Source organism: Hyla sarda (genome assembly GCF_029499605.1).
Source record: "Hyla sarda isolate aHylSar1 chromosome 1 unlocalized genomic scaffold, aHylSar1.hap1 SUPER_1_unloc_22, whole genome shotgun sequence".
Taxonomy (NCBI): domain Eukaryota; kingdom Metazoa; phylum Chordata; class Amphibia; order Anura; family Hylidae; genus Hyla; species Hyla sarda.
The window spans coordinates 177508-194059 of NW_026607584.1; the positions used below are offsets into that span (position 1 = coordinate 177508).

A 16552-nucleotide genomic window follows, 5' to 3' on the forward strand; every position below is an offset into this window, starting at 1 on the left:
GTTTGTGTGGTGCGGCCAATGTATTGGCGGTCGCAACCACAGGTTAATAGATAGATAGCAAAAGTGGTGTCGCAATTTAGTGAATCTTTTATTTTAAATGTTTGTTGTGTGAAAAAGGAAGAAAAAGTATCAGCTTGGATGATCCATTCGCAACAAAGGCAGCGACTTTTTCTACAAGGGAAACAATATGGTTTAAAGGAACAGATATTCTGTGGTGTAAGATGATCGGAAAATCTACTGGGGGCTAATAAATTGCTGAGATTTTTGGAACGTCTGTAGGTGACATTAGGAACTGGGGGAATTATTTGGTTTAGAATTTTATCATTTTGAATGATGGGCCAGTTTTTAGTTAGTATTTTTCTGATATTAGATGCCTCAATATTGAAATTCGTAACAAAGTTATATCTAAAGGGGTTGTGAGGCTGATTGGAACTGGATTTTTTGGAAATAGATGTAACCAAATCAGATTGTTTTTTATCTTTCACCTTCACATATGCCTAAGATAAAAAAACAATCTGATTTGGTTACATCTATTTCCAAAAAATCCAGTTCCAAACAGCCTCACAACCCCTTTAGATATAACTTTGTCACGAATTTCAATATTGAGGCATCTAATATCAGAAAAATACTAACTAAAAACTGGCCCATTATTCAAAATGATAAAATTCTAAACCAAATTTTTCATTTTCACGGACCACTGTTCCAAAAATCTGTCAGACACCTGTGGGGTGTAAATGCTCACTGTACCCCTTGTTACATTCCTTAAAGGGTGTAGTTTCCAAAATAGGGTCACATGTGGGGGGGGGGCATTGTTATGGCACCATGGCGGCTTTGTAAACACATGTGGCCTTCAATTCCAGCCAAATTCTCTCTCCAAAATCCCAATGGTGCTCCTTCTATTTGAGCATTGTAGTTTGCCTGCAGAGCACTTTATATCCACATATGGGGCATTTCCTTACCCCTTGAGAAAATGAAAAATTTGGGACAACACCAGCACTTTAGTGAAAACAATTCATTTTCACGTCCAACTTTAACGAAAATTCTTCAAACACCTGTGGGTTGTTAAAGGGGTATTCCAGGCAAAACCTTTTTTTTATATATATCAACTCGCTCCAGAAAGGTAAACAGATTTGTAAATTACTTCTATTAAAAAAAAATCTTAATCCTTCCAATAGTTATTAGCTTCTGAAGTTTTCTGTCTAACTGCTCAATGATGATGTCACGTCCCAGGAGCTGTGCATGATGGGAGAATATCCCCATAGGAACTGCACAGCTCCCGGGACGTGAGTCATCAAAGAGCAGTTAGACAGAAAACAACAACTCAACTTCAGAAGCTAATAACTATTGGAAGGATTAAGATTTTTAAATAGAAGTAATTTACAAATCCGTTTAACTTTCCGGAGCCAGTTGATATATAAAAATAAGTTTTGGCCTGGAATACCCCTTTAAGCCTCACTATACCCCTTGTTACGTTCCTTGAGTGGTGTCGTTTCCAAAATGGGGTCAAATTTGTTGTTGTTTTTTTGCGTTTATGTCAGAACTGCTGTAAAATCAGCCACCCCTGTGCAAATCACCTCAAATGTACATGGTGCTCTCACTCCTGAGCCTTGTTGTGCGCCCGCAGAGCATTTTACGCCCACATATGGGGTATTTCCATACTCAGGAGAAATTGCATTACATATTTTGGGGGTCTTTTTTTCCTTTTACCTTTTGTGAAAATGAAAAGTATGGGGCAACACCAGCAAGTTAGTGTAAAAATTAAATTTTTTACAATAACATGCTGGAATAGACTCCAACTTTACCTTTTCATAAGGGATAACTTTCACCCCCCCACAGGAACCAATCACAGTGATCGCTGACCAGGACCATTCACAGATGGTTCTGGGGGGGATTGCAGAAGTTGTCTCCCGCCGGTATCAGCGGGACTTTTGCCTGTTAACCCTTGCGATGCCGCGCATCGCCAGGTTAACTGAATGACTTTTATAAACAGTTGGATGCGCGAACTAGCTGCATAACCTGACGTTTATATAAGTCTTTCTGCGGGAAGGGGTTAAAAAAATTGTCTTCTTCAGACCCCTATAACTTTATTATTTTTCCGTATACAGGGATGTGTGGGGGTCATTTTTTACACTGTGATCTGAAGTTTTTATCAGTACCATTTTTTTTAATGGGACTTTTTGATCACTTTTTATACATTTTTTTAGGGTGTACAAAGTGACCAAATATACGCAATTCTGGACTTTGGTATTTTGACCGTGCGGTTTAAATAACGTAAAATTTTTATAGTTCGGACTTTTACACATGTGACAAAACCACATATGTTTATTTTTTGTATTTTTTTTTACATGGGAAAAGGGGGTGATTCAAACTTTTATCAGGGAAGGGGTTAAATCATAGGGGACTATTACATACAATCCTTGATTACATACTAGGGATGTAAGAAAAAATCGATTCTCGCGATAATCGCGATTTTTTCATTTGCCGATACAGAATCGATTCAAAATATTTTTGAATCGATTCTTTTAGGGATGTGGAATTTTTATCTGCGGACGCCTGGAACAGCATGTCCTGTCCCGGACATCAGGAGATAAAAGTTCCACATTTGTGGAGCCGGGCAGGCCGGATCTGACACTGCTATGGAGCGGGCTCCGACTCGTGCCCACTCCGTACTATGCGACCCCCGGCTGATTTCAGTAGCCGGGGGCCGCCGCTAATAGCCAGCATGCGGCAATCGCCGCGGCTGGCTATTAAAGGAGTATCCGGTGCGCACTTTTCTCATTTTATCCTATCCAGGCTGCAAAATAAAACGCACTTTCTCTTACCTGCCAACGAGCCCCCGGAGCTCCGGTACAGGTGTTCGGTCCCCGGGCTGTATTCTTCTTACTTCCTGTTAGTCCGGCACGTCACATGGAGCTTCAGCCTATCACTGGCCGCAGCGATGTCCCGCCTCCGCTGGTGATAGGCTGAAGCTCCATGTGACGTGCCGGGCTAACAGGAAGTAAGAAGAATACAGCCCGGTGACCCAACACCTGTACCGGACTGTACCGGAGCTCCGCGGGCTCGTTGGCAGGTAAGAGAAAGTGCGTTTTATTTTATTTTGCAGCCCGGACGGGATAACATGAGAAAAGTGAGCACCGGAGTACTAGATCGCCGCTGTCAAAGCTGACAGCGGCGTCTATTGGGATCTATGAATGCTCCCAGGTGGGCGATATATCGGGATATATCGCGATGTATCGTCACCTAGACGGTATCGCGATATATCGGGATATATCGAATCGCCACACTGGTATCGCGATTCGAATCGAATCGCCAAATTCTTGGCGATTCACACCCCTATTACATACACTGAACAATACTGCAGCATAGCATTGATCAGTGTTATCAGTACTCCATTACTCCAGCCTGACATGGAAGACTGGAGCATTGGAGAACCGATCGGATGGGGAGGAGGCAGTTAAGGGCCCTCCCACCATCCTCTCAGCTGATCGGGACATCGCGATTTCCCCGTGATGATCCCGATCAGCTCCACTTAGCTCCCTGCAGTGTATATTTAACCCTTCAATACTTATCTCTGCTGACACTTCTGTCCGGGTCAGGAACTGTCTAGAGTAGGAACAAATCCCCATAGCAAACCTCTCCTGCTCTGGACAGTTCCTGACATGGACAGAGGTGTCAGCAGAGAGCACTGTGGTCAGACAGAAAGAACTACACAACTTCCTCTGAATCATACAACAGCTGATAAGATTTTTAAATTAAAATAATTTACAGATCTGTATAACTTTCTGGCATCAGTTGATTTTAACTTTTTTTTCCCCCTTCGGAGTACCCCTTTAAGCCACAGAACATCAATGGTTTTCTCATCCTGCCTACATTTCCCATGATTCTTCTGACTTTGCAGAGAGAGAGGTGGAGTCTGATCACTGCAGTTCACCTAATGAGACCAACCTGATCACATGACTAGACTCTACCGACCAGAAGCCTAAACTGCTAAGACTTGTTCTTATTTTCAAGCTTCATATCCTGTACATTCACTTTGCTGACATGGCTTTAGCTGAACTGTCCTTCCCATAGGGTCTATGACTGATCGTCCGGTATCTAGGTCTCTTCCTCCCAGTCTCTACTGAGCAGCAATGTTTCCATCCAGGGGTGTAATGATCATGGCTGCAGGGGGGGGGGGGCTCCTCTGGGGGTCCGGGGTATATGTCTCAGCTCCTCGGGGGAGCACCGCTTCAACTGTCTCCGCTTCTTTGTCTCTCTGCCCCATGATTTCCGCACCACTTGTATACAGCAGACAGTGTTCTGGAGCAGCTAGTAATGTCTGCCAGGTACAGGCCACATGATCAGATCATAAAGCAGCCAACACCAGGTGACATCTGCCGGAGGACACAGCCGCTCTGGGGGAATGATGGGGAGAGGTATTTATTCTTCCACTGGAACAAAGTGGGTATATACACAGTGTGGGGTGAACAGAAGATGCAGAACAGTCTGTGGGGCACAGTAATAGTGTGGGGGCATAAAAGGTGAAGAATCTATAGTAAGGGCACACAGAAGGGCCTGTGGTCTAAGATTTGCCTTGGAGCCCCCCCCAAAAAAAACTCTAGTTACACCCAAGAATAACTGCAGCCAGTGACCAAGAAGAATGTGTGACTGTTCTCTGCATTTAGTGGTTACTACTCACCTGGGCGGTTACCTGAAGGAATGTCCTCCTTATACTGCTCATCACCGCTCACATCTGTCACTTCTTCTTCTTTTATGTCTGTAGCATTAATATAGATCAGATCTTTCCCTGTAGAAATGTCCTCCTTATACTGCTCATCACTGCTCACATCTGTTTCTTCTTCCTTTATGTCTGTTACGTTAATATAGATCAGATCTTTCCCTGTAAGAATGTCCTTCTTCTACTTCTCATCACTGCTCACATCTGTCTCTTCTTCTTCATTTATGTCTGTAGCATTAAAATAGATCAGATCTTTCTCTGTACGAATGTCCTCCTTATACTGCTCATCACCGCTCACATCTGTCTCTGGAGCATTAATATTGTTTGGATCTTCTCCCTGATTCATAGGATGTGAAAGAAATATTGTAAAAGTCATCAGACAGTAGGAGAAGTCACGATGGATGTTATAGATGAGCAGGAGATGAGGAGTCATGGAGGGTGAGGGGACTGACCACAAGAGCTTCACAGCCCTTCTACAGATCATAGGGAATATCTCCATCTACCTGATCATCCTGTGGAAGAAGAGGACGGGGACACCTCTCTGGTGCTGTTCTCCGATTGGCTCTGACTGTAGGGAACACATACAGAGACTGAATTCATTCTTTACATACAAATAATGAGAGGACGTGTGTATATAGTCATGTCTATTACCTGGTGATGTGAGGGGCTGCTGATCCTCCATCATGACCTGATCCTTGTACTGATCCTTGTGTCCTTCTACATACTCCCACTCCTCCATGGAGAAATAGACCGCCACGTCCTGACACCTTATAGGAACCTGACACATAATGATATAGTCATCACCCTGACCCCTCCAGTGGTGTTACTGTATAATGTCCCAGCATTCCCAGCAGTGTCACCTCTCCAGTCATCACCAGACCCCTCCATTACTGTATAATGTCCCAGCAGTGTCACCTCTCTAGTAATCACCAGACCCCTCCATTACTGTATAATGTCCCAGCAGTGTCACCTCTCCAGTCATCACCAGACCCCTCCATTACTGTATAATGTCCCAGCATTCCTAGCAGTCACCTCTCCAGTCATCACCAGACCCCTCCATTACTGTATAATGTCCCAGCAGGGTCACCTCTCCAGTCATCACCAGACCCCTCCATTACTGTATAATGTCCCAGCAGTGTCACCTCTCCAGTCATCACCAGACCCCTCCATTACTGTATAATGTCCCAGCATTCCCAGCAATGTCACCTCTCCAGTCATCACCAGACCCCTCCATTACTGTATAATGTCCCAGCATTCCCAGCAGTGTCATCTCTCCAGTCATCACCAGACCCCTCCATTACTGTATAATGTCCCAGCAGTGTCACCTCTCCAGTCATCACCAGACCCCTCCATTATTGTATAATGTCCCAGCAGTGTCACCTCTCCAGTCATCACCAGACCCCTCCATTACTGTATAATGTCCCAGCAGTGTCACCTCTCCAGTCATCACCAGACCCCTCCATTACTGCATAATGTCCCAGCATTTCCAGCAGTGTCACCTCTCCAGTCATCACCAGACCCCTCCATTACTGTATAATGTCCCAGCAGTGTCACCTCTCCAGTTATCACCAGACCCCTCCATTACTGTATAATGTCCCAGCAGTGTCACCTCTCCAGTCATCACCGGACCCCCCCCATTACTGTATAATGTCCCAGCAGGGTCACCTCTCCAGTCATCACCAGACCCCTCCATTACTGTATAATGTCCCAGCAGTGTCACCTCTCCAGTCATCACCAGACCCCTCCATTACTGTATAATGTCCCAGCAGGGTCACCTCTCCAGTCATCACCAGACCCCTCCATTACTGTATAATGTCCCAGCAGTGTCACCTCTCCAGTCATCACCAGACCCCTCCATTACTGTATAAAGTACCAGCAGTGTTACCTCTCCAGTCATCACCAGACCCCTCCATTACTGTATAATGTCCCAGCAGTGTCACCTCTCCAGTCATCACCAGACCCCTCCATTACTGTATAATGTTCCAGCAGTGTCACCTCTCCAGTCATCACCAGACCCCTCCATTACTGTATAATGTCCCAGCAGTGTCACCTCTCCAGTCATCACCAGACCCCTCCATTACTGTATAATGTCCCAGCAGGGTCACCTCTCCAGTCATCACCAGACCCCTCCATTACTGTATAATGTCCCAGCAGTGTCACCTCTCCAGTCATCACCAGACCCCTCCATTACTGTATAATGTCCCAGCAGTGTCACCTCTCCAGTCATCACCAGACCCTTCCATTACTGTATAATGTCCCAGCAGTGTCACCTCTCCAGTCATCACCAGACCCCTCCATTACTGTATAATGTCCCAGCAGTGTCACCTCTCCAGTCATCACCAGACCCCTCCATTACTGTATAATGTCCCAGCAGTGTCACCTCTCCAGTCATCACCAGACCCCTCCATTACTGTATAATGTCCTAGCAGTGTCACCTCTCCAGTCATCACCAGACCCCTCCATTACTGTATAATGTCCCAGCAGTGTCACCTCTCCAGTTATCACCAGACCCTTCCATTACTGTATAATGTCCCAGCAGTGTCACCTCTCCAGTCATCACCAGACCCCTCCATTACTGTATAATGTCCCAGCATTTCCAGCAGTGTCACCTCTCCAGTCATCCCCAGACCCCTCCATTACTGTATAATGTCCCAGCAGTGTCACCTCTCCAGTCATCACCAGACCCCTCCATTACTGTATAATGTCCCAGCATTCCCAGCAGTGTCACCTCTCCAGTCATCACCAGACCCCTCCATTACTGTATAATGTCCCAGCAGTGTCACCTCTCCAGTCATCACCAGACCCCTCCATTACTGTATAATGTCCCAGCATTCCCAGCAGTGTCACCTCTCCAGTCATCACCAGACCCCTCCATTACTGTATAATGTCCCAGCAGTGTCACCTCTCCAGTCATCACCAGACCCCTCCATTACTGTATAATGTCCCAGCAGTGTCACCTCTCCAGTCATCACCAGACCCTTCCATTACTGTATAATGTCCCAGCAGTGTCACCTCTCCAGTCATCACCAGACCCCTCCATTACTGTATAATGTCCCAGCAGTGTCACCTCTCCAGTCATCACCAGACCCCTCCATTACTGTATAATGTCCCAGCAGGGTCACCTCTCCAGTCAGCAGCTCCATCGTCTTGTTGATGAGTTCTAGGATCTTCTGTTCATCCATTTCCTCATGTATCAGGGAGTGAGGTGGGGGCCCCGGGATTGGGCTCAGGGTTCTTCCCCATCCTTCATATACAGGGGCCCAACAGCGCCCACTAGAGGACTTCTTCACTACTGTGTAATCCTGTGTATGGAGAGACACATTATATCACTACATACATCCCTCACCTCTCCAGTCATATCCATCTGTTATTCCATAGATAAGAATGAGGTCACGTGACATCACTCCCAGAATCCCTCACCTCTCCAGTCATATCCATCTGTTATTACATAGATAAGAATGAGGTCATGTGACATCACTCCCAGAATCCCTCACCTCTCCAGTCATAACCATCGGTTATTCCATAGATAAGAATGAGGTCATGTGACATCACTCCCAGAATCCCTCACCTCTCCAGTCATATCCATCTGTTATTACATAGATAAGAATGAGGTCATGTGACATCACTCCCAGAATCCCTCACCTCTCCAGTCATATCCATCTGTTATTACATAGATAAGAATGAGGTCATGTGACATCACTCCCAGAATCCCTCACCTCTCCAGTCATATCCATCTGTTATTACATAGATAAGAATGAGGTTATGTGACATCACTCCCAGAATCCCTCACCTCTCCAGTCATATCCATCTGTTATTACATAGATAAGAATGAGGTCATGTGATATCACTCCCAGAATCCCTCACCTCTCCAGTCATATCCATCTGTTATTCCATAGATAAGAATGAGGTCCTGTGACATCACTCCCAGAATCCCTCACCTCTCCAGTCATAGCCATCGGTTATTCCATAGATAAGAATGAGGTCATGTGACATCACTCCCAGAATCCCTCACCTCTCCAGACATATCCATCTGTTATTCCATAGATAAGAATGAGGTCATGTGACATCACTCCCAGAATCCCTCACCTCTCCAGTCATATCCATCTGTTATTACATAGATAAGAATGAGGTCATGTGACATCACTCCCAGAATCCCTCACCTCCCCAGTCATATCCATCTGTTATTACATAGATAAGAATGAGGTCATGTGACATCACTCCCAGAATCCCTCACCTCCCCAGTCATATCCATCTGTTATTACATAGATAAGAATGAGGTCATGTGACATCACTCCCAGAATCCCTCACCTCTCCAGTCATATCCATCTGTTATTACATAGATAAGAATGAGGTCATGTGACATCACTCCCAGAATCCCTCACCTCTCCAGTCATATCCATTTATTATATAGATAAGAATGAGGTCATGTGACATCACTCCCAGAATCCCTCACCTCTCCAGTAAGCCGGAAGAGTATCTGTAGGGTGAGGTTTATGATCCCGTCGGCCATCTTGTTCCTGTCTCTCTCCATGGTTGATGGGTCATCCAGGAGAATTCTCTTATATAGAAGATATCAGCAGAGGATCCTGGATTGGAGAAACCTGAAGGGAAGAAGAGGAGACGATGATAAACCGCACCAGATTCTATGGAGAAATAAAATCCATTTCCTGGAGATAATCTGGGGAAACATCTGAGGAGACATTATAGGAGTTTTCAGATTTCTCTATAAAACAAAATCCATTGTCCGAGGGCTGTAAAATAAGAGACTAGAGCGCACTCCCCTCTCCCGTCCAGTGGTGGCGCTCTGGTCCTCCAGGTCTTCTGAGGTCGCTCTCCCTGCTCTGCTGAAGACGTTGTGAATCCATTTCTCCTAATCTCTGAGGCTGCGGTGTATTCAGAACGTCTTCATCAGAGCAGGGAGAAGAATAGAGGGATTCAATATGACATTGTCCAATGAAGAATAGTGAAATGTGTCCACTAGGGGGCACAATATACATCACAATTACATCAGGATTTTATGTGAATTGTGATATGTCCCCCGGAAGAACCTGCTATTACCTGCAGCAGAGGCCGAGCATCATATACCGTTACACACGCAGGGTCTGGGCCACCACCGGAGTCAGTGTTTCCCAAGCAGGGTGCCTCCGGCTGTTACAGCATTTGTCTGTCAGGGCATGCTGGGAGTTGTAGTGTTACAACAGCTGGAGGCACGCTGGTTTGGAAACACTGTCTTAAGTAATAATAGGGGCGCGGGAGAAACTTAAAAAACCTGATGCTTACATAGTCCTGTATGGAAGAAGTGGCTGATACCCGGAGAAAAGAGACTGATCAGGTGACAGGATGGGCGGGTAAGTGACCTGATACCTTCACCATCCAGACATCCCCTGGGGGGCAGTATAGGCAGGAAATCAGGAAACAACCGCTGGTCGGCACGGCGCTCCCTAGAGAAACAACCGTACAGCGCCATGTCTAAGCCACGCCCACCTACATTATTTTATTACAAAAATGGGATATAAACTTATTAGGGGAGGGGCTTCTATTACAAACCCTGAATAACGCTCTGCCATAGTGATCAGTGTTATCGGTGCTCGGCTTATACAGGCTGTGGAGGTGTCTGTATACTTAGAGCACTGATCTGAGCACAGAGCACGGTAAGGGGCCCTCCGGCCGTCATCTCAGCTGATCTAGACTCCGCCCCCCAACAACTGCATTCTACTCATTTTAGATCCTGCAACCGACTTTGATCATGGAAACTAAAGGATTAATGGCGATGAGCGTCATTAGTGGTGAGTCCTGGCTGCTTATAGCTCCTGAGCTCACCTCAAAGTCCCATATGGGGCACAGAATGTAAATATACATCGTGTCCTTAAGGGTTAATAACATCCCCAATAATCCTGATCTGATGGTGACCGCACACACCTACCTGTATCTGTAGAGGAGCCGTGTGCTTACAGGACCTGCGATGATGTCACCGTCATGTGATCAGTCACATGGAGGAGGAGGAGTCACATGATCAGGGGCTGCTGCTCTGAGAGATCTCCACACACAACAGCAGTGACTGCCCCACCAGGACCTGCTCTGTATCTGCTACATGCTGGAGGTGTAGGACCTGTGATGATGTCACAATCATGTGACCAGTACATTTGGGGGTAAAGCATAGCAGTAAAGATGTGACTGCGGCTGAAGGACCTGTGGGGAGGATCATGTGACAGGAGTGGGCGTAGGTCAGCCGTGCAGGATAGACGGGATGGTGAGTTAAGGACCTGTGAGAATGGTCATGTGACAGCAGAGTCCCGATTGATCACATGACTGTGACATCATCGCAGGTCCTGTAAGTACACGGCTCCTGTACAGTCTGCAGGTGGAGGTATGTGTGTGGTCACATGTTGCTGTTAGATGTTTTTTTTGTACTATTAACCCCTTCAGAACCCAGCAGTTTTGCGTTTTAACCCCTTAAGGACACAGTGATTTCTCTTTTTAATGTTTTCCTTCTCGCCTTCTAATAGACATAATGATTGTAATTTCCTCTTTACAAATCCATATGAGGCTTCTTGTTCTTGTTGTTGTTTTTTTCACCACCGGTTTGTACCTTGTAATGACATCACTCATTTTACTGCAAAATCTACAACAAGGGTCAAAAAATTTTATTTGTGGGGTGAAATCTGGGTCTTCTGTTTGGACGCAGTGCACATTACGGTAATAATTCTCTTTATTCTGTAGGTCCAAACGATTACAATGATAAATGATTTATATAGGTTTTATTTTAATACTTTTAAAATATAAAAAAATTCGAACTTTTTGTACAATAATGAGTCTGTATCAGATTGTCCTACCTTGTCCCCTATAACTCTCTTATTATTCCGTATACGGGGATGTATGAAGTCATTTTTTGCGCTGTGATCTGTAATTTCAACTAATTTTGATGAGACTCTTTGATCGCTTTTTAAGACATTTCTTTTGGCCCATGAAGTTGTATTTTTTTACGTTTACGCCATTGACCGTGCGGTTACACATATGTTTAGATTTATTTTTTGTTTACATAATTTTATTTAAAAAAATTGGTAAATGGGGAAGATTCAATCGTTTATTAGGGGAGGGGCTTATTCACATTAAGTTAATGTTCTTTTTACCTTATTCCCAGTTTTTTAGTCCCTGTAATAGACTATTACATGGAATCTATAGATTACATACACTGATCAATGCTGTGATGCTGAGGCTGCCTGCAGGATTGGAGCGTCGTTCAGACAGCGTGGAGTGAGGTTAGGGACCTCCACCCGTTCTCTCAGCTGACCGGGACCCCGCTATTTCACTGTGGGTGTCCTTATCAGCTACACTGAGCTACCGGAAATAGATTTTTGGCATTGGTGATGTCCGGCATTAGCAATGAGTCCCAGATGCTGATAGCAGGTAGGACCTAGGGGCTATGAATCGTGCTGAACTCCTGACTGTGCGTCATAGACTGGCAGCGGCCTCCCTCCCCTCCAAATCTTATCACTTTAATGACAGGAGTCCCTGCTCTGAAAGGGGTTTACTGCACAAGAGCAGAAGATATGCCAGATTTGATGCATCTCCTGCTTCGGAGCTGGGCCCATGGCTATACATTATATACCTCCTGCCCAGTCAGCCATGAAGGAGTTAAATGATGGTGATGCATTGCCACTTACCTTTTTTGGGGCCACACACTATACGGATAGCTGCTTATTGTCCCTTCTACTTGCTGGGATAAGAACAACCAGTCTAGCTAGGGTTAAGTGGTGCACAGCACTGCCAATTCTATCCTTAGGGGCCAGACAGTAAGCAGCCATCTATATAGTCCCGGGGGAGGGGAGCAGTGATACTATGAAATATCACTTAACTCCTTACACTCCATGGGACGGGCGCTTTGGGTATAATGACCTGAACTGACAGCTGGGTCATGAGACTTGTGGTCAGTTCGGGACATGTGACCATAATATAGAGGATCTGCCCCGACAAGTATTCACCTCATCATCCGAGAGCAAGAAGATAAATCATGTGCAGGAATATCCCCTCAAATGTCTCCATATAACATCCTGGAATTGTATAGAATTAAATGTTTATTCACAATACAGGTTCCTATAAGGTGTCAGGACGTGGCGGTCTATTTCTCCATGGAGGAGTGGGAGTATGTAGAAGGACACAAGGATCAGTACAAGGATCAGGTCATGATGGAGGATCAGCAGCCCCTCACATCACCAGGTAATAGACATGACTATATACACACGTCCTCTCATTATTTGTATGTAAAGAATGAATTCAGTCTCTGTATGTGTTCCCTACAGTCAGATCCAGTAAGAGAACAGCACCAGAAAGGTGTCCCTGTCCTCTTGATGAACAGAATATGAAGGACATTACTACAGGGAAAGATCTCATCTATATTAATGCTACAGACATAAAGGAAGAAGAGACAGATGTGAGCGGTGATGAGCAGTATAAGGAGGACATTCCTACAGGGAAAGATCTCTTTTATATTAATGCTACAGACATAAAGGAAGTAGAAGAGACATATGTGAGCGGTGATGACCAGTATAAGGAAGTCATTTCTACAGGAAAAGATCTGATCTATATTAATACTACAGACATAAAGGAAGAACAAGAGACAGATGTGAGCGGTGATGAGCAGTATAAGGAGAACATTCCTACTGAGAAAGATCTGATCTATATTAATGCTACAGACATAAAGGAAGAAGAACAAGAGACAGATGTACGTAGTGATGAGCAGTATAAGGAGGACATTCCTACAGGGAAAGATGTGATCTATAATAATGCTACATACATAAAAGAAGAAGAAGAAGAGACAGATGTGAGCGGTAATGAGCAGTATAAGGTGGACATTCCTACAGGGAAAGATCTGATCAATAATAATGCTACAGGCATAAAGGAAGAAGAGACAGATGTGAGCATTGATGAGCAGTATAAGGAGGACATTTCTACAGAAAAAGATCTGATCTATAATAATGCTCCAGACATAATAGTAAAAGCAGAAGAGACAGATGTGAGCGGTGATGAGCAGTTTAAGGACATTTCTACAGGTAACCACCCAGGTAAGTAGTGATCACTAAATACAGAGAAGGGTCACAGATTCTATTCAGTCACTGGCTAGAATAATATTTTGGGGGAAGTATTGGTGTAACTAGAATCTCTGGGACTACAGGCCAAATTTTGGAATACCATCCCCCTCCCCCAAAACATATGTCAGGCTGGGGCCTCCCAGCTCCTCTGGGCACAAGTGACCTCCGCTCCGTGCAGGGATTACTGTCAACCACTGCATGAAGAGGTGCCCGACATACCTCTCTATAAATCTCTATGGGAGAAGCGGAGATATACAAACGGGATGCCAGGCAGGAGATCGCGGGGGTCTCAGTGGTCGGACCCCTCACAATCAGACATTTATCCCCACAGGATTCTGTGGCTAGGGGATAAGTACTCAAGTACTAGAGTTTTCCGTTAACACCATAACGACCATGGACGAGTATACATGTCCAGGGGGATGCACGTTCCAGCACCTGGACGAATATACACGTCCATGGTTCTTGTGGGTAATGTCCAGTGTACCCACAAGATCACGGCAGGGACTCGGCTGTAACACACAGCCAGGACCCTGCCGCATTGCCGGGACCTAAGTAAACTTTGGTCCCAGCAGTTTAACCCTTACAGCCGCGATCAGAAGTGATCGCGGGCTGTAAGTGTTTTGATGGAGGGAGCTCCCTCTGTCTTCCCTGCAGCACCCCGCAGCACGACCGCAGGGTGCTGTGTGTAATCCCCGGCAGGCAGGGGCCTGCTGCATTGCCGGAACCGTGTAAAAAAAAATGTAAAGAAAATAAAAAATACATTTATTAAATAAATGAAAAATAAAAATGCATAATGTGTAGGATTACACGGCGCACATCCCATATCACATGCTGCGGATGCCCAGCAGCAGTCACAATAGTGAGCTCCCTGCTGCGGCTGGGTATCTTTGCGTGTCCACTCATAGCGTTGGATTTCCCGCCGGCAGTCATGAGCAGACACACTGAGCTACCCAGCCGCAGCAGTGATCTCGCCCTTGTGACTGCCGGGGGCATCCGCGGTGTGAAATACTCTGCGCTCTATGTGACCCTACACTGCGTCCCGTTCATACTGCGTTTCAGCGTTATGTTACAGGTATCCGTCAGCATCACGTCAATAATAATGATGCTGACATATACTGTAGCAGCTCCAGTCATTTCTGAATGAGACGGGTCCAGTATACATTGGATCCCTTTTCTGACATGACAGCGGACACCGATACTGCAGAAATGCCGTATGAATGGGGACGATCACCCAAACGCCCAGTGATGGATATATTCACCATGAGCGGATGATTATTCCCACAACATGGTGGATATATCCATCAGGAACTATAACAGACTATCACAGACAGCCGCGCGTCACTGCTAGAAGACCAAGGACCAATCAGAGAGCTCCCTGGTCCAGACAATACACTTGTGGGGGTGCGGTATTGTTCTGACAGCTCCGATCCTTTGCAGACATGGAGTGGGGTCTATAATTCATATATTGATGTCCTGATGGCCAAAGGGGGCTCCTCTCCTTCTTGGCCCTACCAGGCTGTCAGTCAACCAGATATGGCCTAAGTAGGGGTACTGCCCAGCCCGGGACAAACAGCATGATGTGGGGCGCATTTCCTCCATTTCAAAAGCGACCAAAATGATGTCCCACAAATAAAGAATTTGTGGAAAAAAAAGCTAATTGCTATTTTTTTTCCACTGAATTTGAAATAATTCTATCCAAACAATAAGAGCTCAACATTCTCACTTTGAGCCAGATGTGAGCAATGATGAACAGTATAAGGAGGACATTCCTACAGGGTAAGATCTGATCTATATTAATACTACAGATATAAATGAGGAAGAAGAAGAGACAGATTTGAGCAGTGATTAGCAGTATAAGGAGGACATTCCTACAGGGAAAGATCTAATCTATATTAATACTACACACATAATAGTAAAAGTAGAAGAAGACACAGATGTGAGTGGTGATGAGCAGTATAAGGAGGACATACCTACAGGTAACCGCCCAGGTGAGTAGTAACCACTAAATACAGAGAAGGTTCATAGATTCTATTCAGTCACCGGCTGCAATAATATTTTCGGGAAGTATTGGTGTAACTAGAATCTTTGGGACTTCAGGGCAAATACTATCCCCCTCCCCCTCTATATTGACTCTATAGCAGTTGACTTGATACCATCACCACTACATAGTGACTGAATAATACCGCCATACTGTTTATGAAACACATTATATACAGACTAATATTCCTCCATATAGAGACCATATAGCAGTAGATACCAGCAGTGACTGACAGGTGACGTCTTCCTGGAGTCGTTCTCTTCCCTTTTGTACGCTGAGCGGACTCGTTGCAGTAACTCTGCATAGATCCCATGTCTTTAATTGTCCTGGACACTTTCTTCTGCCCCAAAGACCCCGAAAAGCCTTAGTTCAGTTACCCCAACTATGGGTCCTACCAGGGGTCAGTCATCGACAAAGAAGCTGCAAACTTATGTCCGAACCGCTACACAAGATGGCGCTGGTACCTTCCAAAGAATCCTGAGGAGAGGGGATAAGTGTCTGATCGTGAGGGGTCCGACTGCCTAGACTCCCGTGATCTCCTGCCCAGCACCCCAGATCTCTCCAGGCACAGGTGACCTCCGCTCCGTGCAGGGATTACTGTCGACCGCCGCACCAAGTGGTGCCCGACATGTCTCTCCATGAATCTGTATGGGAGAGCCGGGGATACACAAACGGGACCCCGCGTGATCAAACATTTATCCCCAGAGG

General features: G+C 45.5%; 1 protein-coding gene across 1 annotated transcript in view; it reads left to right on the forward strand.

Annotated features, from left to right (window-relative positions):
* LOC130298118 (uncharacterized) overlaps positions 1 to 16552 on the forward strand; it is a 78164-nt gene that overhangs the window by 13988 nt on the left and 47624 nt on the right. The window contains 2 exon segments of the mRNA XM_056551014.1: positions 12829 to 12934; positions 13018 to 13779. Of these exon segments, the coding sequence (XP_056406989.1) occupies positions 12829 to 12934; positions 13018 to 13779 (868 nt within the window).